The 26,442-nt window shown below is 49.0% G+C and overlaps 1 protein-coding gene across 4 annotated transcripts in view; it reads left to right on the forward strand.

The window, feature by feature from the left end:
• Nucleotides 1–26,442, forward strand: part of LOC132384011 (spectrin beta chain, non-erythrocytic 1-like) — a 444,742-nt gene that overhangs the window by 306,504 nt on the left and 111,796 nt on the right. For all 4 annotated transcript variants that reach the window (XM_059955276.1, XM_059955278.1, XM_059955275.1 and 1 more), the window contains 6 exons: nt 1,151–1,338; nt 7,514–7,631; nt 9,665–9,823; nt 15,760–16,062; nt 19,012–19,165; nt 23,663–24,533. In XM_059955276.1, coding sequence (XP_059811259.1) covers nt 1,151–1,338; nt 7,514–7,631; nt 9,665–9,823; nt 15,760–16,062; nt 19,012–19,165; nt 23,663–24,533 — 1,793 coding nt within the window. The remainder of the gene's footprint in view (nt 1–1,150; nt 1,339–7,513; nt 7,632–9,664; nt 9,824–15,759; nt 16,063–19,011; nt 19,166–23,662; nt 24,534–26,442) is intronic.

Genomic DNA, 26,442 nt, shown 5'->3' on the forward strand with positions numbered 1-26,442 from the left:
TGATAGGAGAAGACCGGAGGGGGTGGGGTGAAGCTGAGAGCTGGAAAGGTGATTGACAAAAGGGATAGAGCTGAAGAAGGGAAAGGATCATGGGACGGGAGGCTTAGGGAGAAAGAAAGGGGGAGGGGAGCACCAGAGGGAGATGGAGAACAGGCAGAGTGATGGACAGAGAGAGACGAAAAAGGAGGGGGGGAAATAAATAAATCAGGGATGGGGTAAGAAGGGGAGGAGGGGCATTAACAGAAGTTAGAGAAGTCAATGTTCATGCCATCAGGTTGGAGGCTACCCAGCTGGTAACCTGAGTGTGGCTTCATCTTGACAGTCGAGGAGGCCATGGATAGACATATCAGAATGGGAATGGAACGTGGAATTAAAATGTGTGGCTGCTGGGAGATCCTGCTTTCTCTTTCTTTTTCATTCCTCCCCCTCCGATCTTCTCCTATCATTTCGCATTTCCCCTTCCCCCCACTACTTTCAAATCTCTTAGTATCTTTCCTTTCAGTTGGCCCTGACAAAGGGTCTCGGCCCAAAACGTTGACAGTGCTTCTCCTTATAGATGCTGCCTGGCCTGCTGTGTTCCAGCATTTTGTGTGTGTTGCTTGAATTTCCAGCATCTGCAGATTTCCTCGTGTTTACTAGATTGTTACCTGGGTTTCAGCACCTAAGTTACAGAGAAAGGTTGAACAAGTTAGGTCTATATTCTTTGGAGCATAGATGGTTGATGGGGGACTTGATAGAGTTTAAAATTATGAGGGGGATAGATAGAGTTGACGAGGATAGAGTTTTTCCATTGAGGGTAGGGGAGATTCAAACAAGAGGACATGAGTTGAGAGTTAGGGGGCAAAAGTTTAGGGGTAACACGAGGGAGAACTTCTTTACTCAGAGTGTGGTGGCTGTGTGGAACGAGCTTTCAGTAGAAGTGGTAGTGGCAGGTTCGATATTGTCATTAAAAAAAATTGGATAGGTATATGGACAGGAAAGGAATGGAGGGTTATGGGCTGAGTGCAGATAGGTGGGACTAGGTGAACGTAAGCGTTTGGCACGGACTAGAAAGGCCGAGATGGTCTGTTTCCGTGCTGTAATTGTTATATGGTTATAAAAGTTTTTTTTTGAAAAAGCAAGAACTTACTCTATCCTTTGCCTGCTGCAGGTGCTAGACTATGCAATTGAAGCGGACAACATGATTGACAAGTATGAGACTCTGGCCTCCGACCTCCTGCAGTGGATCGAGTTTACCATCGTCACCCTGAACGACCGCAAGTTGGCCAACTCCCTAAACGGGGTTCAGAACCAGCTGCAAGCGTTCAACACGTACCGCACTGTGGAGAAGCCACCCAAGTAAGCAAGCTGGAGCCGTTCTGTCGTCTTGTTCAGAGTCGACTGTAGATGTGCCCTGTGTAATAGATGAAAAGCAACAGGTGTTGGAGCCAGCTCCAACAGTCAGTAAGATCGCATTTGATCTTGTGCTTCGAGCTCAGTCATAGCTTTAGAGTCTTAACTTGGAATTAGTTGTTAAGGTGTAGTGGCATGTGGCCTAGTGCATAAGGCATCGGCCTAGTGATCTGAAGGTCACTGGTTCGAGCCTCAGCTGAGGCAGTGTGTCGTGTCCTTGAGCAAGGCACTTAACCACATGTTGCTCTGCGACGACACCGGTTCCAAGCTGCTTGGGTCCTAGTGCCCTTCCCTCGGACAACATCGGTGGTGTGGAGAGGGGAAGGCCTGCAGCTTGGGCAACTGCCGGTCTCCCATACAACCCTGCCCAGGCCTGCGCCCTGGAAAATCCTTCCAAGGCGCAAATCCATGGTCTCACGAGACTAATGGATGCCAGTGTATGGTTGTTAAGGTACAATGAAAAGGTTGTCATGCATATTGTTAGACCATAAGATATAGGAGCAGGATTAGGCCCATCTGCTCCACCATTTCATCACGGCTGATCCATTTTCCCTCTCAGACCCAGTCTCCTCGCCATATCCTTTTATGCCCTGACCAGTCAAGGACATATCGGCCTCTGCCTTAATTACACCCGTTGACTTGGCCTCTTCAGCCGCCTGTGACAACATATTCGGCTGATTCACCACCACCTGGCTAAAGAAATTCCTCCTCATCTCCGTTCTAAAGTGACACCCCTCTATTTTAAGGCTGTGTTCTCTGGTCTTAGAGACTCCCACGTCACCCTCTCCACGAGGCCCTTCATTTGATAGATTTCAATGAGTTCACTCCTGATTCTCTTGATTTCCAGTGTGTACAGGCCCAGTGCCACCATGTACTGTGCATATTACAAGCCTTTCCTTTTCGTGAGCCTCCTTTGAACCTTCTCCAATATCAGCACATTGCTTCTTAGATCAGGCCCCAAAACTGCTCACCATACTCCAAATGAAGCCTCACCAGTTCTTTACAGAGCCTCAACATCACATCCTTGCTTTTAAATTCTAGTCCTCTCGAAACGAATGCTAACCTCGCATTTGCCTTCCTCACCACCGCCTCAACCCATGAGTCAACCTTCAGGGAATCCTGCACAACGATCCTGCACTCCTTCCGCAGCTCCGGGTTTTGTATTTTCTCTCCGTTTGGAAAACAGCGCATTCCTTTATTTCATCTACTAAAGTGCACGACCAGACACCTCTCAGCACTGCATTCCATCTTGCAACTGTTGATACGGATCAATTCTTTTACACAGTGCATCGAGGTGGTACCGGGTAACGCAATAACAGTGCGGAATAAAGTGTAACAGCTGCGGAGAAAACGCAGATGAGCAAAAAGATGTGTGGTTAGAGCATGACGTATCTACAAGCAGCACCTTGGCACGTACTCTGATGATCCCTCACAGAACCTTAAATGTTTCTCAACTGGCTGGGTAGCCTCCAACCTGATGGCACGAACATTGATTTCTCTAACTTCCATTAATGCCCCTCCTCCCCTTCTTACCCCATCCCTGATATATTTATTTCCCCCCTCCTTTTTTTTCTCTCTCTGCCCATCACTCTGCCTGTTCTCCATCTCCCTCTGGTGCTTCCCCCCACTGCCACTTTCTTTCTCCCTAGGCCTCCCGTCCCGTGTCCCTTTCCCGTCTCCAGCTCTGTATCCCTTTTGCCAATCACCTTTCTGGCTCTCAGCTTCACCCCACACCCCTCCGGTCTTCTCCTGTCATTTTGCATTTCCCCCTCCCCCTCCTACTTTCAAATCTTTTACTCTCTTTCCTTTCAGTTAGTCCTGACGAAGGGTCTCGGCCCGAAACGTCGACAGAGCTTCTCCCTATAGATGCTGCCTGGCCTGCTGCGTTCCACCAGCATTTTGTGTGTGTTGCTTGCTTCTCAACAAGTCACCTTTTAATTTTCCTAAAGCTCAATCTTTATTTCTGTCGGTCTCCCCTCCAGACCCTGCCCCCGTTCCCTGCCATTGATTGTGAAGTATGGTACTGTGAAAAAGTCTTGGGCACTCTGTAGATTTTTTTATATATGTGGTCTCAGATGGTGCGGCCTCCACAGAGCGCTGACCTCAACCTCACCGAGGGTGTCTGGGATCACCTGGAGAGACAGAAGTCTGCAGAACTGTGGCAAGTTCTCCAAGATGCTGGGAACAACTTACTGATCGATTTTTCTTGTAAAATTGCATGACAGTGTACTGAAGACTACTGATGCAGTTTTAAAGGCATACCAAATACTGATTTGATTTAGTTTTTTTTTACTGTTCACTGTTTATTAGAGGTTTTTGTTTGCTATTTAGAAACTTTTCACTATTTTTGAAAGCATCTTCACTCTACAGGAATTTTTCTTTTTAACATATTCCTAAGACTTTTTGTACAGTAAGACTTTTGATTAAGTTACTGGACTGGCCACTTGATCTGGAGGTGCAAGTTTACGTTTCACCGGGGGAGCAGGGGAAGTTAAGTTCAAATAATTTGGTAAATCTAGAATTAAAGGAAGTTTCAGTCATGGTGAAATCGCTGGATGTTGTAAGAACCCTTTCAGTGTCCGCCAAGTAAGAAAATCGGCCATCCTTCCTTCGTTGGCCTATTTGTGACAGGACTGTCTCTCGTGAATGCCTTCTACTAGCTGTTGTACGTCACTCTTTAGCGCAGGAATGTCAACTTAATCATTGTAGACAAAGGGTAAAAATCAGAACCAGTGGAAGGTTTGATGTCGCAGAGTTTGCCAAGCTTGGCAATTAGCTTGCAGCTGTTTCATCACCAGTCGAGGTGACGTCCTCGGTGCAGAGTTACTGGTGTTTCTCTCTGGGAGTGCTTGCGTTTAAGTAGCCCCCTCCCCCTCCTTCACTTACCTCGGACCTGATTGGCTACCCCTTCAGTTGACCTTGGAATTCTATTGGCTCGTGTTTCTTTGGCTCTTAGGGGTTCATAGATATGGCGCCTGTTTCGGTGTATGCGCAGAGTTATCAGAAGAGAACCAAGTCGAGTCAAGTCACTTTTTATTGTCGTTTCGACCATAACTGCTGGTACAGTACACAGTAACAATGAGACAATGTTTTTCAGGACCCTGGTGCTACATTAACAATACAAAAACGACACTGAACTACGTAAACCAACACAAAAACTACTACAGACCTACCCAGGACTGCATAAAATACACAGAACAGTGCAGGCATTACAATAAATAATAAACAAGACAATAGGCACAACAGAGGGCAGTAGGTGGGTAGTTCAGATGGCTTCGGGGAAAATCTGTTACATAAATAAACAGCTGATTGGCGGCATCCGTGGTTCCGTCCGTTTCTGTACTCCCGCCGAGTATTTCATTGCCACAGATGTAGTCCAGTTTAATGTCCACTGGAGAGCAGAATGGTCGAGAGAGACGGCCGGCTAGGGCTCGCTTTTCTCCTGGCACGGACCCCTGCCCGCTCGCCTCGCTTCCACGTCCTCTCACACCGCCTACGACGTCCCCACCTCCGGCATCGGGCGACTCCGAGGACTGCAGGCCCGATTCCCTCAGTGAGCCGAGGTCTCGCAATCTAACCAACAGGTTTTCATGAAGGTTTGTGTTTGGGCGATCCCTGTATTGCAGCAGTAACTGGCGATGGTAGGTAGTTACTCTGTTATCCATTGCCCTAAAACCCTAATTGTGCCTTAAAACTAAATTAAAGTAGCACCAGATCCGAAAGGCCACTGCTGCTGTGTGCCGCGCCGCCTTGAGGCTTCTAAAAATTCTCGTGTTTAATTGCTCCAGAACTTCTGCGGCATCCCAGTTACAGACAGACATACTTTATTGATCCCGACGGAAATTGGGTTTCGTTACAGTCGCACCAACCAAGAACAGTGTAGAAATATAGCAATAGAAAGCCATTAATAATTAAATAATAGTAAGTAAATTATGCCAATTGGAAATAAGTCCAGGAACAGCCTATTGGCTCAGAGTGTCTGACACTCCGAGGGAGGAGTTATAAAGTTTGATGGCCACGGGCAGGAATGACTTCCTATGACGCTCAGTGTTACATCTCGGTGGAATGAGTCTCTGGCTGAATGTACTGCTGTGCCTAACCAATACATTATGGAATGGATGGGAGACATTGTCCAAGCTGACATGCAACTTGGACAGCATCCTCTTTTCAGACACCGCTGTCCGAGAGTCCAGTTCCACCCCCACAACATCACTGGCCTAACGAATGAGTTTGTTGATTCTGTGGTGTCTGCTACCCTCGGCCTGCTGTCCCAGCGCACAACAGCAAACATGATAGCACTAGCCACCACAGACTCGAAGAACATCGTCAGCATCGTCCGGCAGATGTTAAAGGACCTCAGTCTCCTCAGGAAGTAGAGACGGCTCTGACCCTTCTCGTAGACAGCCTCAGTGTTCTTTGACCAGTCCAGATTATTGTCAATACATATCCCCAGATATTTGTAATCCTCCACCATGTCGTCAATGACATGCTTCTTGGTCTTCGTGTGCTGAGATCAGCGTCTGATGTTGAAACGTCTGAAAGCTAAATGTGAACCACAACGTCAAACACTGCCCAAGTGACCAGCATCCTAAACCAATGAAAGATGTTTGAAAATGGTTCTGACTTTTTTGGAATGGGGACTTACTACCTCCTGTGTCCCACACCCTCCACATCCTGTCAGTCACAGAAGTCCAAGAGAGGGACCTCAGTATCTTCAAAAATAAAATCTGTTCATCGGCTTTAAAGACTGTGGCACGCTCTTGACATCTCAAGGGCCACTGAATCCCTTTGCACCTCGCAGCCAAGAAAAATTGACGGGCCAGTAGCTAATTATCTTTGGTTAACTTTACTGGCAGCTGAGGATTGACATAATATACACAAGGTACACTGCAGATGCTGGGGTCAACTTAACACGTAGAACAAGCTGGAGGAACTCAGCAGGCCGGGCAGCATCCGTTGGAATGAGCAGTCAACGTTCCGGGCCGAGACCCTTCGTCAGGGCTGAAGGAGGGGGGGGCAGGGGCCCTATAAAGAGGGTGGGGGGGGAAGGTGAAAAACCAATCAGAGGAAAGATCAAAGAGTGGGGGAGGGGAAGCAGGGAGGGGATAGGCCGGAGAGGTGAAGGAGGAATGTAAGGGGAAAGCACTGTGGATAGTAGTAGAAGGTAGAATCATGAGGGGGTGATAGGCAGCTGGAGGTGGAGGAGGCAGAGTGAAACTGGGATGGGGGAAGGGAGAGGGAGGGAATTACTGGAAGTTGGAGAATTCAGTGTTCATGCCGAGGGGCTGGAGACGACCCAGATAGTATATTAGGATTGTCATAGGTTGGGCATATTCAGGCCCGCCACTGTTTTTCTGTAGCTGTTACAAGGCGAATACTGACAGTCTTTTAACCAGTGTAGGAGAGTCCAAAACTGGGGGGCGGGGGTGTATCGGGAGAAGAGAAAGATTTTAAAAGGAGCAAAGAGGCGTCTTAAGCCGGCCGGTGGTGCAGTGGCCTCCGCACCGGGCTTCGAGGCGAGTGGTCCCGGGTTCGAATCTGGCCGGCTCCTTGCACGCTTTCCATCCGCGCTGGAGCGTCGAGCTAGCGACTCGGCCAGTGGGTGAGGGGCCGGGGGGGTGGGTGGGAAACAGACAGATGCCAAAGAAATGGCAAATTTGCTGCCCAGTGGGCCACCAGGCACGCAAAGGAACTAGCAAAAACAAAAAGTATCTTCTTCACACAGAGGGTAGTGAATATTTGGAATGAGTTGCCAGAGGAGCTCGTTGAGGCAGGTACAGTGGTGTTTAAGAAGCATTTCGATTGGCACTTAAAGGGATATGGGTCGAGCACAGGGAATTGGGTCTCGCTGACTCCTGAATGGACTGGTGGGGCTGAATGGCCTATAATGCTCTAATAAAACGTCGTCGTTCCGTTATGAAGAATGGCATTCGCCTCCTACATTCCTCACCCCATCTCGACACCCGACCTTGTATTTCAACTGCAACCCCCCCTTACAAAATTTGAGATGTTTTTCCTAATGATTACTGTTTTTTTTAAAGTGAGCCATTGACCTCAGAAGTTGTTTTCGCAATGGCACTAACTGCAGCTAAGAGGGATTCTTGTCGTGCTTTCTTGGCAGGTTTATCGAGAAGGGTAATCTGGAGGTGCTGCTTTTCACCATACAAAGCAAAATGAGAGCCAACAATCAGAAGGTCTACACTCCACGCGAGGGAAAACTCATATCAGACATCAACAAGGTGGGGAGCCTGCATGTTAACTCTGCTACAACTTGAAATTGATCTACCTGATAGCCTCGAGGGTAATTCCGCTCACTCAAACAGCCTGCGGTAAAGTCCTGAAGCTCCAGGACTCTAGACTTGACTACGATGAGGTCAGAACTCATTAAAGGGGCTGACGTTTATTAACTTTTCAAGACTGAATTGCCCCCCCCCCCCACCCCACCCCCCGGCAAGATAAGCACTTATTTTCTTGAGAAGGTGTCAGTGAGCTGCCTTCGGGTTGAAGCCTTCTCACAGCGTTGCAGTCTGTGTGACTCAGAGTTTGATTTTGATTGATATGACAGACAGGTGCTCTCGCACGCTGTTCTGAAGGCGTTTTAGGGTTTGGAGCTAGCAACAACAAAGGAGGATTTCTGAGGCTGGGTGACATGTGACTCGGAGGAGAACCCACAGGTGAAGGGACCTCTCTGTGCTGGTCCTCGTGGCAGAGTTCTTGGATCGGGTGCTTGGAAAGAAATCAGTCGGGGTTAAGATTAGAACCATAGAACATTACAGCACAGAAACAGGCCTTTTGGCCCTTCTTGGCTGTGCCGAACCATTTTTCTGCCTAGTCCCATTGACCTACACCTCGGCCATATCCCTCCATATCCCTCTCATCCACGTACCTGTCCCAAGGTTTTCTTAAATGTTAAAAGTGAGCCCGCATTTACCACTTCATCTGGCAGCTCATTCCACACTCCCACCACTCTCTGCGTGAAGAAGCCCCCCCCTAATGTTCCCTTTAAACTTTTCCCCCTTCACCCTTATCCCATATTTTTCTCCCCTGGCCTCAGTGGAAAAAGCCTGCTTGCATTCACTCTATCTATACCCATCATAATTTTATACACCTCTATCAAATCACCCCTCATTCCCCTACGCTCCAGGGAATAAAGTCCCTGTGATTGAACCTGTGAAATTCAAAACCATTGACAGCTGCGGAGGCCAAGTCGTATTTAAAGCAGTGGTTGATTCAATTCAATTCAGTTTGATTCAAAGTTTAATTGTCATTCTACCAGATATGAATACGGCCAAACGAGACGGTGTTAATCTGGGGCCAAAGTGCAAAGCACAGTCCCAACAGTCACACATTGCACAAAGTGCACGTAGCACATTCCAAGATAGAAAGCACACGCAAGGTATCAGTAAAATACAGCCACGCAGAGAGAAAATAGACTGGACCCTGAGCCTACGAGCGCTGCAGAAATCTGCGGCCGACCACAGCGGAGCTTACCAGCTGAGCGAGTGAGGATAGGGGCGTGACAGCAGCACTGACCGGCCTGGGGGCTGCGCCACACCGCCCCCCCTCCCCCCAGTGAAGAGCACCGGCTTCGAGGCCTCTCTCCCAGCAGCCGTAAGCAGGCGACTGCGCCGCTCGAGGCCTGGTCCTGGCAGTTCCCCTGCCGCCCGCCAGCGGATCAGAGCATCGGACTTGCCTCCTTCCACACTAACGACGTCCAAAGGGGTCTTGCGGTCACAGGAGGAGTGACTGAGACGGTCGTGTGCGCCAGCGCCTCTGAAGCGTCTCCGACGCAAGCAGCAGAGCGATCTGCACCAAGTCCAGCTCCTCTAGTTTCTTCACCAACAAGCAAGTCACTGCCGGGGTAGCCCTGCAGTACTTAAAAGTTCTTAATGGCTAGCAGGATCTTGCAATTACATATATAAAAAAATAATATTTGAAAAGGGACAGGAACACCCTTTTGTTGACCCCGTTAGAAGCCGCTGTGATTGCCATCTTACCGGAAGATAAGTTCTTGATTAGTAAATGAGTCGGAGGTTATAAGGAGAATAAATTCGCCATGAAGGAATGGCAGAGCAGACACAGGGGCCAAATTGCCTACTTCTGCTTCCACGTCTTATGATCTTAAGGGTTTGAAAAGGAAATTGGTTAGGCACCCAAGGTGAAACTGATTTAGAAACCTGAGGGGGGAGGGGTAAAGGGAGGGGATATCACTGACTCGATGGGCCAAACCAGTTCTTTGCTTACGTGTTTCACTTAACCCCTTCCTTCCTAGGCTTGGGAACGGCTGGAGAAAGCCGAGCACGAGCGGGAGCTGGCCCTGCGCACCGAGCTCATCCGGCAGGAAAAGCTGGAGCAGCTCGCCCACCGGTTTGACCGCAAGGCGGCGATGAGGGAGACGTGGCTGAGTGAAAACCAGCGCCTTGTTTCCCAGGTGAGCAGAGACCGGTACCTGGAAATGGGTAGTATCACCGCGGGAGGGGAGTGAAGTCTAAAATGATGCCTGGAAAACTGCCATCAGATTTGGGTCAAAAAGCAAGCTCAGTAGGGCGAGCATCATCTGTGGGAGGTGGGGGGGCAAGGAGCTTGGCTTACTGAGCTCCCCCGGTATTTTTATTGCTCCAGGTTCCGAAGTCTGCAATCTCTTGTGTTTGAGATTTGGATGTTCAGGCCAATAACTTGCATAGGGATGTGTTTTAGCCTAAAAGCATTTGGCCAGAGAGGAACCTCTGCCTTTTTTTTTTGACAAATGTAGCGCTCAGTTTTATCATTCTTATCCTTGCTTTCAGCTTCCTCTTCGCCCCTCACCACTCCCACCCTCTGTAGCCGCTTTGGCACCATCAGTTTGCCCGCTCTTGAGATTCCCTGAGTTTCAGCCCTCCATCGCTGCTGGCCACCTTCTTCTGTTCTTGGGTCCCTGGCTCTGGTATATCCATCCCAAGCTTCAAACTCGTTGTCAAACTCTACGGCGCAGAAACAGAATCAGAATCAGGTTTAATATCACTGCATATATTGTGAAATTTGTCGACTTTGCAGTCACAGCATAATAATAGAGGCCAAAAAACGAGCAACAGTGATATAGTTAAATAGGTAGTACAAAAAGAAATAGAAATATAAAACGTAAGGTACAGGCAGTCCCCACGTTACGAACGTCCGACTTACGGACAACTCGTACTTATGAACCAAGGAAGGAGAACGCCGTCTGCCATTTTAACTCAGATCGCGACGCTGTCTGCCATTTTAAGTCGGATCATGGCGACATCCGCCATTTTAAGTCGTTGCCATTGACACTGTGTTGAGTGTTTAACTTTGTATTTGGCTTAAATTGTTCATAGTAAGATTCACCCTGACCCCCGCCCCCCCCCCCCCCCCCACTTTCCAGTCGGCTGGTGGCGCAGTGAGATCAGCACTGGGCTGGAGAACGGAGGTTCCCGAGTTCGATCCAGTGACAGACCGCTCCCGTGCCAGGTTGATGTCGATCCAGGGACTCCTGTACCATCCGTGCCGGGTTGATTTTAAGCTTGCAACTTGATCACCTTAAAAAAAAACACAACCACCTCCAGTTTAAATTCCCACGTGGAATATTGTGGATGATCAAATACCCAAACCCAGCACAGCCCCCACTAGTCCCATTTGGCCCGTCTCAGTACGGTGGTCCTTAAGACCCTGCGGAGCTTGGGACCCGCCGCCTGCCGTGTTTTCTATTCCATTGACGGGAAGCGATCGTGATTGAAAATAAAGAGGAAATAATAAAGTCAAGTCAAGTCAACTTTTATTGTCATTTCGACCATAACTGCTGGTGCAGTGCACAATAAAAATGAGACAATGTTTTTCAGGACCATGACACAGTACAAAAAACTAGACTGAACTACATAATTAAAAAAAACATAAGAGAAAGCTACACTAGACTACAGACCTACACTGGACTGCATAAAGTGCACAAAAACAGTGCAGGCATTACAATAAATAATAAACAGGACAATAGGGCAGTAAGGTGTCAGTCCAGGCTTCGGGTATTGAGGAGTCTGATAGCTTGGGGGAAGAAACTGTTACATAGTCTGGTCGTAAGAGCCCAAGTGCTTCCGAGCCTTTTCCCAGACGGCAGGAGGGAGAAGAGATTGTATGAGGGGTGCATGGGGTCCTTCATAATGCTGTTTCCTTTGCGGATACAGCGTGTAGTGTAAATGTCCGTGATGGCGGGAAGAGAGACCCTGATGATCTTCTCAGCTGACCTCACTATCCGCTGCAGGGATAAAGAGTTTGGAAGGAGGTGAAACGCCATCGGTCATTGAAAGAGCGTTAGGCTACAGTCGGTCAAAGATCAGAACAATTTTAAAGGATAAAGTGAGAATAATGGAGCATTTGAAAGTCCCTGCCCCGATGAAAGCTACAATTATTACTAAGCAGCACAGTGGTTTAATTATTGGAATACATACGTTTCTTAAGTGTTTTGTATACATAGAAAGGTAGAATATATAATATATACTAAGACAAATGTTTGACTAACTGACGCTAAATAATACCGGATGTACTTGTTCCGACTTCAAATCCGACTTAAAGACGGACTCAGGAACGGAACTCGTACATAACCCGGGGACTGCCTGTAGTCTTTATGGGTTCAAAGTCCATTCAGAAATCGGATGGCAGAGGGGAAGAAGCTGTTCCTGAAACATAGAGTGTGTGTCTTCAGGCTTCTCTACCTCCTCCTTGATGGTAGCAATGTGAAAAGGGCATGTCCTGAGTGGCGTCCTTAATGAAGGAGGCTGCTTTTTGAGGCACTGCTCCTTGAAGATGTCCTGGCTACTATGCAGGCTGGTGCCCATGATGGAGCTGACTGAGTTTATAACCCAGGTTTGTTTATCAGGTCTAAGTTTATAAATCAGCCCAGCAAGTGCTGCCGGCTATTATTCTGCCTACTCCCACTGACCTGCACCTGGACCCATAGCCCTCCCGTCTATGTGCTTGTACAAACTTCTCTTAAATGTTTTCATTGAGACACTCCTTAAAGTTGAACTCTGGCTGAAGTTTTAGTTTTCCCGACATCTTGTTGGCTCAAGCTAAATTTTCTTTCTTTGTGAAAGGAGATACTGAATCCAAAATGTTCTTCAATTCCTTTTCTCCCGATCTTCATTGAATTAACTGTCTTTGTCTATTAACTCAATTTTAAACTCAAATATGAGTTTTAAAAAACCTCTCTGTTAGCTTCTAGTATTTGAACCCAACACTCATAGGAAACAACTTTGGCCTGTTCTGCTGTAGATCTGGGAAACCTCCAATTGTTACTGAATTTATCGTTTCCAAAACAAAATTGCTGCCTAATCTTTCCCAAGAAAGCTGCTGATACTCAGAAATGTCAAAATGATTTGTCTCCTCATGCTCTCAGATAAAATCCCCAGTAGAGTGAGCAAGTTTATCAGCCTGCAGTCAGCGGAGCAGCTCCCCGCACAAGGGCAGATGGATGTTACTGAGCGAAACAAACTTCACAAACACAGAGGGGAGAATGCTTGGCAGCTGTGTCACCACCTGGTAGAGAAAAGGCAGTTTCGGAGGCTTCTATCATTGCTTTCGATGCCTTTTATTTGTGTGTTTGTTCAGACTGTCCCAGGCAGTCACAGGCAAATAAAATACTCCTGTCATTATCCAACCACTATTATATGCAATCATTTATTCTCACGAGAAAGAGCGGGGAGGGACTGGGATAGGCAGAGAGAAGTGAATTTGATAGTTCTGATTACACTATACCAGCAACCTTTTGTCTTAATTTAGAGCAATGGAAAAATGGCTCCTGCCAGTTTACCTGGTGGACAATAAAAACCAGTCCATATTTCAGTCCAGAATGTCATATATGCGTTTGCTCGCCAACTCACACTGGCACCTGGCTGAGCACTCCTTAATTTAAAAGTTCTCAGCCAAGCCTTTAAGCATCGCCCCATTTTCAGTTTTCTGCAAACCTACAAACTGCACGCCACCCCCCCCCCCCCCCAATTCCATGGCTTCACAAACGCAGTGTCTACTTTTACAAGGATCTGCCCCGTAGTAATAATGATCAGAGAGGCACAGATCTGTAATTTACACAACCGATTGCCAGTGTGCACCCCTACTAAGTTTTCCTGACCCTCGGCGGACAGTCAAAGAATAGAAAAGGAAATAGCCAGGAACGGAGTCTGTGCTGGCCAGTGCATTCCTTGTGGTCCCACTCTGATCACTGCTGTAGCAAAACAACAAATTTCATGATATATGTCAGTGATAAAAAAACCGAAGTCTGAACTATCTTTTCTGGCAGGCAGAAAGCTCATAGTTCAACCTAGTTCATAGTTCAACTTTAGGGGGCAAAAGTTAAAGGGTAACAGGAGGGGGAATTTCTTTACTCAGAGAGTGGTAGCTGTGTGGAACGAGCTTCCAGAAGAGGCAGGTTCGATATTGTCATTTAAAGTAAAATTGGATAGGTATAAGGACAGGAAAGGAATGGAGGGTTATGGGCTGAGTGCAGGTCGGTGGGACCAGGTGAGAGTAAGCGATCGGCATGGACTAGAAGGGCCGAGATGGCCTGTTTCCGTGCTGTAATTGTTATATGGTTATATTCAAACCTCTTCCCCGCCTTTTCGCTCCTTTTTTTCCCTGATTTTATTATCATATTCTGATTGGCTGCACCCATTTTGATCAAGCCGCAGATGCTGGAATCTGAAGCAAAATAAAACAGAGGTGCTTGAAGAACCAGCCATTCAAGCAGCCTCTGTGGAAAGAGAAACCAGTTAGTATTTCAGATCTGAGACTTCCTCGAAACTGCAGCAAGGGTAATGAGGAACAAACGCAAATGCTGGAGGAGCTCAGCAGGTCAGGTAGCATTTCTATTGAAATGAATAAACAGTCAACGTTTCGGGCCAAGACCCAAGAATACAGTGCAGTATCTAATGGCCACGCAAGTACGCATGACTGATGCTAGGTAGAAACTGTTCCGCAACAGATTCTGACCTAATGAAATGGTAGTTTTCCAAATAAATGTTGACTGTTTACACCTCTGCATCGATGTTGTCCGACTTGCTGAGCTCCTCCAGCATTTTGTGTGGGTTAGAAATGTAGAAAACCTACAGCACAATACAGGCTGTGCCGAACATGTACTTACTTTTGAAATTACCCAGGGTTACCCATAGCCCTCTATTTTTCTAAGCTCCGTGTACCTATCCAGGAGTCTCTTAAAAGACCCTATCGTATCCATCTCCTCCACCATCACCAGCAGCCCATTCCATGCACTCACCACTCTCTGCGTAAAAAGCTTAGCCCTGACATCTCCTCTGTACCTACTCCCAAGCACCTTAAAACTCGTGTTAGCCATTTCAGCCCTGGGGAAAAGCCTCACAATCAATGCTTCTCATCATCTTGTACACCTCTATCAGGTCACCTCTCATCCTCCATCGCTCCGAGGAGAAAAGGCCGAGTTTACTCAACCAATTCTCATAAGGCCTGCTCCCCAATCCATCTCTGCACCCTTTCTATGGTTTTCACATCTTTCCTGTAGTGAGGTGACCGGAACTGAGCACAGTACTCCACGTGGGGCCTGACCAGGGTCCTATACAGTTGCAACATTACCTCTCGGCTCTTAAACTCAGTCCCACAGTTGATAAAGGCCAGTTCCGGCATCTGCAGAATCTCTTGAGTTTTAAGATTAAAGGGGTGTCATTTTTCAAAGTGGAGCTGGGAAAAGGAATGAGCTGCTCGACAAAAGATTTCGTGAGGATGGGTTAGGATGACAAGAGGAATACAGACAAAATGCTGGAAGGACTCAGCAGGTCAGGCAGCGTCTATGGAAGGAATAAACAGTCCTGGTGAAAGGCCTCGGCCCCAAACGTCAACTGCTTATTCCCCCTCACGGATGCCGCCTGACTTGCAGAGCTCCTCCAGCATGTCATAGGCGTTGCTCTGAATTTCTAGCTCCCGCAGAATCTCTTGTGTAGGTGATAACGAGCGCGAGTACTGACTGGTAGACGCGGGCTGAGAAAGGGACATACAGTAAGCGTGGTAATGAGGGGAAAAAAAAAGCAGTTTACATATCGTTGGGAAAGTGTTTAGCCGGAAGGTAAGTTATTCTCCTTAACACAAGAGCGTCAGGAGATGCTGGAAGCCCCAAGTAGCGTGCACAAGCTGCTTTGAGGAGCTCAGTAGGTCCGAAACAACAACAGTTGATTCCCTTCCACTGACCCGCTGAGTTCCTCCAGCATTGCATGTGAGTTATTCTTCTAGTTTGCATTTGGCCCTCGCTGTGACCACAGCTGGACGAGAATGGGATTGAGAGCTAAAGTCTGAAACGAAACTCATACATTGCACGCATTTCCAGGCGTTTCCAGCCTAACTGAATCTCCCCCCTCTTTCCAGGACAACTTCGGGCTGGACCTGGCAGCGGTGGAGGCGGCGACGAGGAAGCACGAGGCCATCGAGACGGACATCAACGCGTACAACGAGCGCGTGCAGGCGGTGGTGGCCGTGGCCAAGGAGCTGCAGGCCGAGCAGTACTACGACATCAAGCGCATTGCCGTCAGGAAGGACAACGTCATCCGGCTGTGGGACTACCTGCGCGAGCTGCTGCAGGCCCGTCGCGAGCGGCTGGCGAAGAACCTTGAGCTGCAGAAGATGTTCCAGGAGATGCTGTACATTGTGGACTGGATGGAAGACATGAAGGTTGGTAATGGCGTTGCAGAAGCTTCTATCCCCGCCGCACACCCCTCAGGTATTTCCATAGAACCATAGAACACCACAGCGCAGAAACAGGCCCTTCGGCCCTTCTTGGCTGTGCTGAACCATTTTTCCACCTAGTCCCACTGACCTGCACCTGGACCATATCCCTCCATACCCCTCTCATCCACGTACCTGTCCAAGTTTTTCTTAAATGTTAAAAGTGAGCCCACATTTACCAGCTCATTCCACACTCCCACCACTCCCTGTGTGAAGAAGCCCCCCCCCCCCAATGTTCCCTTTAAACTTTTCCCCCTTCACCCTTAACCCATGTCCTCTGGTTTTTCCACCTAGCCTCAGTGGAAAAAGCCTGCTTGCATTCACTCTAACTTTGCCCATCATAATTTTATACACCTCTATCAAATCTCCCCTCATTCTTCTACGCTCCAGGGAATAAAGTCCTAACCTATTGAACCTTTCTCTGTAACTCAGTTTCTCAAGTCCCGGCAACATCCTCGTAAACCTTCTCTGCACTCTTTCAAACCTTATTAATATCCTTCCTGTAATTTGGTGACCAAAAAAAGAAATTACACAAAAAAAGAAAATACACATTCAATTTTTGAGGACATGAGTTGAGAGTTAAGGGGCAAAAGTTCAGGGGTAACACGAGGGGGAACTTCTTTACTCAGAGGGTGGTAGCTGTGTGGAATGAGCTGTGGTAGAGGCAGGTTTGGTATTGTCATTTAAAGTAAAATTGGATAGGGATATGGACAGGAAAGGAATGGAGAGTTATGAGCCGAGTGCAGGTCGGTGGGACTAGGTGAGAGTAAGCATTCGGCACGGACTAGAAGGGCCGAGATGGCCTGTTTCCGTGCTGTAATTGTTGTATGGTTAATTCTGGACACTCCATTATAGGTAGTATAAGCTTTAGAAAGGACGCAGAAAGAAGTTCATCGGCACACTGCCTGGATTAGAGGGCAGGAGCTATAAGGAGAGGTTAGACAAACCTGGGTTGCTTTCTCTGGGTGGAGGGGAGACTGAGGGGAAACCTCATAGATGTTTATAAGATGATGAGAGGCTTAGAGAGATGGTTTCTTTTTCCCAGGGTATAAGTGTCTCAGTGCTAGAGGGAATGAAGGAGATAGTTCAGAACAAAGGTGTGGGTCAAGTTTTTTTACACAGAGAGTGTTGAGTGTCTGGAATACGATCCCATGGGCGGTGGTGGTCCTGAAGGCATAGGAGGTAAGAGCAGAAGTGGGCCATGCGGCCCATCGAGTTTCTTCTACCGTTCGATCACGGCTGATTTATTATCTCTCTCAACTCAGTTATCCTGCCTTCTCCCCCTTACCTCTGACGCAGCGAAGGCAGATATGGTAGAGGCTTGTATGAGGTTCTTAAAGAGGCACGTGAATGAACAGAGAGTGGAGGATAATGGACGTTACGTGGGTGGAAAGGGTTAGTTTAGCTTTGCATTTAATTACTAGTTTAATGAGTACAACATCACGGAACAAAGGTCTTTTCTCCGCACTCTATTGTTCTACATCATGGAGCTAAGAACCTTTCCCTGCACGCACTCCTGTTGTTGTTTAAGGACACCTGCGCAGAAGGCTAAGCTGAGAGGTCCTTTGCTTGGAAGACTGAGAGAAGTTTTTTGCCAAAATGTGCTCAGTTCTTAAGAAACTGTCAAGGCAGATACAGGAAGGATAGAATCACAGGGTCACGGTATAGGGTTAGACATTCGGGAGGCATAAGAGGCGAACGTCCTTCACCCAATTTTCAAAACTCCCCGCTTAAAGAAGAGCTGAGGTGCAGTCTCTGAGATCGATAGATTCAAGAGCTGGGTATTTAGTGCAGGAAAGCGTTGCCTGGTTGATGAACAGCCTGCATCTTACTCAGAGTGGAGCAGGAACAAGTGGCTGAGCGGTTCCTGCTTCTATTCCTTGTTCTAGTCAGGTGCAGAGTGCCAGAGAGAGCTGTAAAGGACCGGGGAGAGTGGATCAGCAGGGGGGTGGGGGGGGAACAATTTCAAGAGAGAAAGGGGCAAGCATTAATAAAGCGCAGCAATCTCGATCTCAAGGAGCGTGGGCACACTGAGACTGAAGAAAAGAAGCACGTCTTCTAATTCACTCTGCCTTTCATTCCACGTCTATGTGAGACTGCAAGACATTGGAGCAGAATTAGGCCTTTCGGCCCATCGAGTCTGCTCTGACATCCCATCATGGCTGATTTATTATCCCCAACCCCACAACCCCATGCTCCTGCCTTTCCTTCACAACCTTTGATGACCCGACTAATCAAGAAGCAATCACTATCTACCTTAAACATATCCAATGAATTGGCCTGCACTGTTGCCTCATCCTTCCTTTAAAATACGACTTCATCATTGGGATGTGTCCAATCTGCGCATTCCGATTTGCTCCCAGGAACTCCAGCCATTGTTGTCCTGCCTTCATCCCTCCTAGAGTCCCCTTCGAATCAACTTTTGCCACCTCCCCTCTCGTGCCTTTCTCATTCCCTTCACTCCACTGTAATACCATTACATCCGATTTTAGCTTATCTTCTCAAACTTTGGGGTGAATTCTCTGACACAATGATCACTGACTCCTAAGCGTTCCTTTACCTTAAGCCATGATGGAATGGCAGAGCAGACTCAATGGGCAGAATGGCCTGTTTCTGCTCCTATGGTCAGACTGGTTCAAACTGACAGGAAGGTGACGGTAGCTCTAGGAGCCACACGCCACAACGGCAGTGTGCAGAGGAGCGTCCCTGAAAATGCAACGCGTCAAACACGAAAGTGGACGCGCTGCAGAATTGAAGGCCACACCGTGTTCCGCCCCTGTGCCCAGCAGAGTGGCCACCGCGAGTGTGCCGTCAACAGTTCCGTGGCGGCGCTGTTGCTTGTGACGTGACTGGGAACGAGCTCTCAGACCGGGTTGTTAACGATTCCTTTTCCAGAGCCGCCTTCAGTCGCAGGACTACGGCAAGCACCTGCACGGTGTCGAGGACCTGCTTCAGACTCACACGCTGGTGGAGGCAGACATCGCAGTCCAGGCGGAACGGGTTAAAACCGTGAACACCGGCGCTCAGAAGTTTACGACCGACGAGGAAGGTATGAGCCGGGCTTCAGTGTTTCATTCCGCTCCACCCGTTACCTTGTTTTGCTTGGCGTGACAATCGCAAGTTCTTTCAGTCTCTCTCATCTTTGTACTCTTCTGGTGATCTGTGCACGGGCTACATAAAACAAGCTGGAATTATATTAGGAACCAGTTGACTGTACTTTTTTCCACAGATGCTGCCTGGCCTGCTGAGTTCCTCCAGCATTGTGTGTGTGTGTGTGTTGCTCAGATTTCCAGCATCTGCAGATTTTTCTCCTGTTTGGAATTATGTTTATTCATTTCATTAATTTATTTAGCAGTACAGCACAGAGTAGGCCCTTAAAACCACGCTGCCCCAACAAGCCCCATTAACCCGAACCTGACCACGGGACAATGTACGATGACCAGTTGACATACTCGGTGCATCTTTGGACCGTGCGAGGGAGCTGGAGGAATCCGACACGTTCCACAGGGAGGACATATACACACTCCTTACAGAACGGCGCCAGAAGTGAACCCCAGACTCCGCGAGCTGTAATAGAGCCTCGCGTGACCGCTTGACGGCTGAGATCGTCCTTCTCTCCTCTGCAGCAGACGAGTTTTAAATGTACCGTGCCTCGGGGAAAACGGCAGTGTCAAGTTTTTCACACTCAGGCGGCATCTACGGATGAGAATAAACAGTCGACGTTTCGGGGCCGAGACCCTTCTTCAGGACCGGACCGGAAGAGGGGAAGGAGTTAGAATAAGAAGATGGCAGGAGGAGGGGAGGAAGAGGTACAAGGTGGCAGGCGATAGGCGGAACCCGAAACGCCAGCTGTTTATTCCCATCTGTAGGTGCTCCCCCAGCACGTTGCGTGTGAGTGTGTGTCACGCTGGATCGCCAGCGTCTGCGTTACCTCTTGCGACTCTTGCCACATTTTTTCCGCCGACCCGTCCATGGTTCGTAAAGAGGAGGTGGTGGGGAGCCACCGAAGTCCACTGTGCTGTTGGGTAGGGAGTCCCAGAACTTCGACCCAGTTGTATTACCCAAGTCAGGTGAGGGAGAGAAATGGGATCTGGCAGAATAGCAAAAGAAAGGCTTTTTCTTTTAAAATCGAGCTGTTGAAGTGGGCCTGTCTGTTCCTGCAAGTTATACCTGGCCGTGGCCCAGGGTCCCCTAATTGAAGTAAACTGCTCTCTGCGTGTGGGACCCAGGCACAGCTGGTGCGTCCCTTCCTTCGGTCGAGCAGCATTTCCAAGCTCAACCTGGAGCTGAGACCTATATTACAGTGCTAACAAGCACTGAACAGACTTCTCAAACTTCCGGTACAACCCAATGGCATGAACAGCGATTTCTCGAACTTATGGTAATTGGATTCCCCCCCCCCCCCCCCCACCATTCCTGCCTCTCTTTTCTTACCTCCCTCTGATGCTCCTCCGCCTTCCTTTTCTTCCATGGTCTTTTGTCCTTTCCTATCAGATCGCACCCGCTCCTTATCCCGCCCGTTATCTCTCTCATCAGTCAACTTTCCAGCTCTTTACTTCAACCCCCTCCCCCCCCGTCTGTTTCACCCATCACCTGCCACCTAGTACGTCTTCCTCCTCTGATCCCACCTTCTTCCCCCTTCCTTTCTCGTCCTGATGAAGGGTCTCGGCCCAAAGCTGCTTGCATTTACCCTCTTCCTGCCTGTCGCACCGCTGGCGTTTGGGGAAGCTGTGAAGGTCTTCCGTCTCTGGCAGCGTTTCGGGCTTCCTTCGTCATCGTCAGTAGCTTCTTCTCGGTTTTCGCCACTGTCAGCCGTGCAGGTAACTCAGGAACGTCATCACACTCAGATGTAGAAGGATCGTCCATTGCTGTCTCCGTAACAGTCTCCCCGAGCCTGTAAGGTGATGGACCACTCCTAGTCTGGCCTCTAACCCTTTGACCCGTTTGGCACGAGTGAGCCCACCAAGTGACAGAACACAAAGCCCCGTCTCCAGCCGACATAACGCTCCGGGTCATTGAGTCACACAAGCCTCCAAACCCTACGATAGCGGTCGCCAACCCGTCGATCGCCATCGACTAGTCGATCTTTGAGACTTTCCCAGTAGATCCCGAAAAAAAATGAAAAATTAAACACAAATACTGTTTCCGGGTGGCGGGATTTTAGTTCCGTTGTTTTTGCCCAGTGCGCATGCGTGTAGCTCTCCCGCGCTACACAGTGTAATTCAGTGGTCCCCAACCACCGGGCCACGAGGAAACGATAGGAGTCAGCTGCACCTTTCCTCACTCCCTCTCACGCCCACGCGAGGTCATCAGTCGCCTAAACACAGTGATACCCTCATGCCAGGGATCACTGGTTGGTCTCGGGGTTTTTACCTCTGGTCTTTTCTGCCCCAGTGCGCATGCGTGTAATTACTGGATTTGGGGTCGATCTTGCCTTCCCCTAAGGCCAAGGTAGGGGATCTTGGGCTTAAAAAGGTTGGTGACCACTACCCTATGATAAGGTTGTGTTCCTCTTGTTCATACCACTCATAAGTTTTGATGTGTTTTACTCTGGATTTCCAGCATCTCAATAGGTGCATTTAATAGAAACATAGAAAACCTACAGCACAATACAGGCCCTTCAGCCCACAAAGTTGTGCCGAACATGTCCCTACCTTAGAAATTACTAATTTCTAATTAGTAATTACTAGCCCTCTATTTTGCTAAGCTCCATGTACATTGATCGTGTGGATAGTCAGAGGCTTTTTCCTCGGGCTGAAGTGGTTGCCACAGAGGACACAGGTTTAAGGTGCTGGGGAGTAGGTACAAAGGAGAAGTCAAGAGTCAGTTTTTTACACAGAGTGGTGAGTGCATGGAATGGGCTGCCGGCAACGGTGGTGGAGGCGGATACGATAGGGTCTTTTAAGAGACTTTCTAGAATTTCTAAGGTAGGGGCATGTTCGGCACAACCTTGTGGGTCGAAGGGCCTGTATTGTGCTGTAGGTTTTCTATGTTACCTATCTAAAAGTCTCTGAAAAGACCCTATCATACCTGCCTCCACCACCATTGCCAGCAGCCCATTCCATGCACTCACCACTCTCTGAGTAAAAAACTTACCCCTGACATCTCCTCTGTACCTACTCCCCAGCTCCTTAAACCTGTGTCCTCTTGTGGCAACCATTTCAGCCCTGGGAAAAAGCCTCTAACTATCCACACGATCAATGCCACTCATCTTATTATTACACCTCTTATTCTCCTTCGCTCTGAGAAGAAAAGGCCGAGTTCACTCAACCTATTCTCATAAGGCATGCTCCCCAATCCAGGCAACATCCTTGTAAATCTCCTCTGCACCCTTTCTATGGCTTCCACATCCTTCCTGTAGTGAGGTGACCAGAACTGAGCACGGTACTCCAAGTGGAGTCTGACCAGGGTCCAATATAGCTGCAACATTACCTCTCGGCTCCTAAATTCAGTTCCACAATTGATGAAGGCCAATACACCGTATGCCTTCTTAACCACAGAGTCAACCTGCTCAGCTGCTTTGAGCGTCCTATGGACTCGGACCCCAAGATCCCTCTGATCCTCCACACTGCCAAGAGTCTTACCATTAATACTGTATTCATACTTAATGTTGGAGAAATGTATACAATATACATCCTGAAATACTTTTTCTTCACAAACATCCACGAAAACAGAGGAGTGACCCAGAGAATGAGAGACAGTTAAATGTTAGAACCCCAAAGCCTCCTCCCAGCTCTCCCCTCCCACGCACAAGCAACAGCAAAGCACCGACCCCCCCCACCAGCAAAAAAAGCATTGGCACCCCCCACCACAAGTGTGCAGCAAAGTATCAATAAAGACTTGCAGTACCTCAGAGACTACTTGTTCACCCAGTATTCGACACACCACAGGCTCTCTCTCCCTAATAAGGGAAAACGAGATGTCCTCTTTTCACAGTGAGCGGGGAGACTTAACAAAACAACTCGGCGATTTACGGTGTTAAAAGTCAGTTGCGTCGCTTTTTCCGAGCTCTGTGTCCAAAGATCTCGGGTCTCTGGGCACGCAGCCAGCTCGCTGCCTTCGATCTTCCGTGTACTCCCACGACACATCAGGCGGCAGCACCGAACTCGAATCCGCCCATCTCCAGAGCGACGGAAATCCGGCACCCGGAAGGCGTGCTGGTCTTCCGGGCCGAGTCCTCGGCGTGTCGAAAAGCGGCCGGCCGCGAGGCCCTGAGAGCGGGTCCCATTCCCGCAAAGAACCGAAGTCAGCGTGTAACCCCAGGTCAGGGTCTTCAAAAGAACCTTGAAAAGAGAGGAAAAAAGAAATATCAAAGATAGAAATAGAGCTGTTTCCGAAGATGCAAGCAAAGGAGTCTCCGTTGGGCGCCATCGTCCCTCAAAGCTTCACTCACGTATCTGTAGAACCTCTTGTGTTTGTATGATAGGCAAAGCAGGTACTGCATTGTATATGCTGTTTCCTAACATCGGGAGAGCCGCTAATTGTTAATTGACATCAAATGAGCTGCAAACAAGAATAGTAAACACTGTTTTATTTTCCCCGATAGGTTATAAGCCCTGCGACCCCCAGATCGTCTGTGACCGCATCGCCCACTTGGAGCTGTGCTACCAGGAACTGTGCAAGCTCGCGGCTGAGCGCCGCGCGAAGCTCGAGGAGTCGCGCCGCCTCTGGAAGTTCTTCTGGGAGATGGGCGAGGAGGAGTCCTGGATCCGGGAGAAAGAGCAGATCATGTCATCGGAAGACTACGGCAAGGACTTGACCAACGTCATGCTGCTGATCAGCAAACACAACTCGTTCAAGGACGAGATGAGCGGCCGCAGCGGCCCGCTCCAGCAGACGATAAGGGAGGGCGAGGGCTTGATTGAAGAAGGGCACTTCGGGGCCAACGAGGTCAGGGAGAAAATCAAGGACATCCGCGAGCTTTGGGCGCACTTGGAAGAACTGGCGGCCCTCCGGGAGCGGAGGCTGAACGAGATCCTCAACCTGTACCAATTCCAGGCCGACGCCAACGACATTGAGGCTTGGATCATGGACACGCTGCGCATCGCGTCCAGCGCCGATGTCGGGCACGATGAATATTCCACCCAGACGCTGGCCAAGAAGCACAAGGACGTGGAAGAGGAGATTCACAACCACCGGCCCACCATTGACGCCCTGCACGAGCAGGCCCGAAGCCTGCCTGATGATTTTGCCCAGTCTCCCGAGGTGGATGGTAGACTGCCCGCCATCGAGCAGAGGTACGAGGAGTTGGTGGCTCTGGCGCAGCAGCGGAGGCAGACTCTGCAGGACGCCCTGGCTCTCTACAAGATGTTCAGTGAGGCGGACGCCTGTACGATTTGGATTGACGAGAAGGAGCAGTGGCTGAACTGCATGGAGATCCCCGAGAAACTTGAGGACTTGGAGGTTGTACAGCACAGGTATGGCTTGAAACTGCTTAAAGAACGAACTTTATACATGTGGTTAACTTGGAGCGCTGCTTCTTGTGTTATGCGTAAGCAGTTTTGGGCCCCTTATCTAAGAAAGGACGTGCTGGCGTGGGAGAGCTCCACAGGAGGTTCACGAGAATGACCCCAGGGAATAAAAGGGTTAATGTACGAGGAGCATTTGTTAGCTCCGAGCCTGTAGGTAATGGGGTTTGGAGAATGAGGGGGGGTATCTGATTGAAGCCTATCAAATGTTTAAAGGAACAGGTAGAGTGGATGTGGGAAGGATGTTTCCTGTGGTGCGAGAATCTCGGACCAGAGGGCACAGCCTCAGAATACAAGGGAGATCCATTTAGAAAAGAAATGGGGAGGAATTTCTTTAGCCAGGCCTTGGCTGATCTGTTGAATTGATTGGCTGTGGAGGCCAAGGCTTTGAGTATATTTAAAGCAGAGGTAGGTGGGTTCTTGATTAGTGAAGGTGTCAAAGATTGTGGGGAGAAGGCAGAAGATTGGGTTGGAGACAGACAGTAAATCAGCCATGGTGGAATGGCATGGCAGATCCTGTGGGCCGAATGGCCTAATTCTGCTCCTGTGTCTAATGCTCTTGTTTGTTACTGGTTGGTCAACATTTACGGATCATCTCTAATTTGCCCTTGAGAAGGTGGTGATCAGTCATATCTTCAGATCTCTTGTGGTTTCCTCGTTTATCACGGGCGGGGCGTTCCAGGAATTAGCAACAGTGGAGGGGCAGCAGTCAGGGGGGTGTGTGATTTAGAGGCAGTGGCATACCTAAAACCCTGTGGGTTTGGGAGGTGCTGCCAAAGCAGCTGCCCTTGACTAACCACGCTGCAGCTTGTGGTCAGTGTAGGCTGCGGTCTGCCGGTGGTGAAGAGGGTGAAGGGTTAGATTGGAGGACATTTGAGCATTTTCAACCTCGATGGAGGCATAGACAAAATAGGAAATGGTCTCTCCCTCTTTCCCACTCTTTCTTCCTCCCTCCCACTCTCTCTCCCTCCCTCCCTCCTCTCCCTGTCCCCTCCACCTCCTCCTCCCACTCCCTCCCCCTCTGTCCCTCCTCTCCCCCTCTCTCCCTCCCACTCGCTCTCCCCTCCCTCTCTCCTCTCCCTCCTCCTCTCTTCCCCTCTCCCTCCCTCACTCTCTCACTCACGCAATGCTGAAGAAGCTCAGCAGGTCAGGCAGCATCTATGGAGGGGAATGAACTGTCAATCTGATGTTGGCTACGGACCTGCACTCACTGGAGTTCAAAAAGAAAATGACGGGAAGGGGCGGGTCCTCATTGAAACCCGGCAAACATTGGAAGGCCCAGATAGAGTGAACGTGCAGAGTAGCGGGGAGTCCAGGACGAGAGAGCACAGCCTCAGAATACGAGGCTGTCCCTGTAGGATGGAGGTGAGGAGGAATTCTTTGGCCAGAGGGAGGTGAATCTATGGAATTCATTGCCCCAGTCAGCTGTGCAGGAAAAATTATTGGGTATATTTAAAGCAGAGGCTAGTTGTAGTTGTGGCATACACCTTCTGGTGCTAGTTGGACACACCTTCAGTGGTGAACCCGGGGTCGTAGGATGCTTTGGGTCTTTAATGTTTCAGCTGATAGAGTCTTGATTGGGAAGGCATTGAATGTTGTGGGGAAAATTCAGGAGAATGGGGTTGATATATCAGCTGTGATGGAATGGTGGAGCAGGCTCGACGGGCTCCATGGTAATTCTGCTGCCATGCCTTATGGTCATGAAATGTCGATTGCTTATTCCCCTCCATAGCTACTGCCCAACCATTAGGTTCTTCCAGCATTTTGCGTGTGTTGCTGAAGGTTTCCAACATCTGCAAAGTTGGGTTCGCTGAGTCCATATTGACAATGAAGCACCACTTCCACTGATCTCGATTTT

Source organism: Hypanus sabinus, chromosome 31 (genome assembly GCF_030144855.1).
Source record: "Hypanus sabinus isolate sHypSab1 chromosome 31, sHypSab1.hap1, whole genome shotgun sequence".
Lineage (NCBI taxonomy): Eukaryota > Metazoa > Chordata > Chondrichthyes > Myliobatiformes > Dasyatidae > Hypanus > Hypanus sabinus.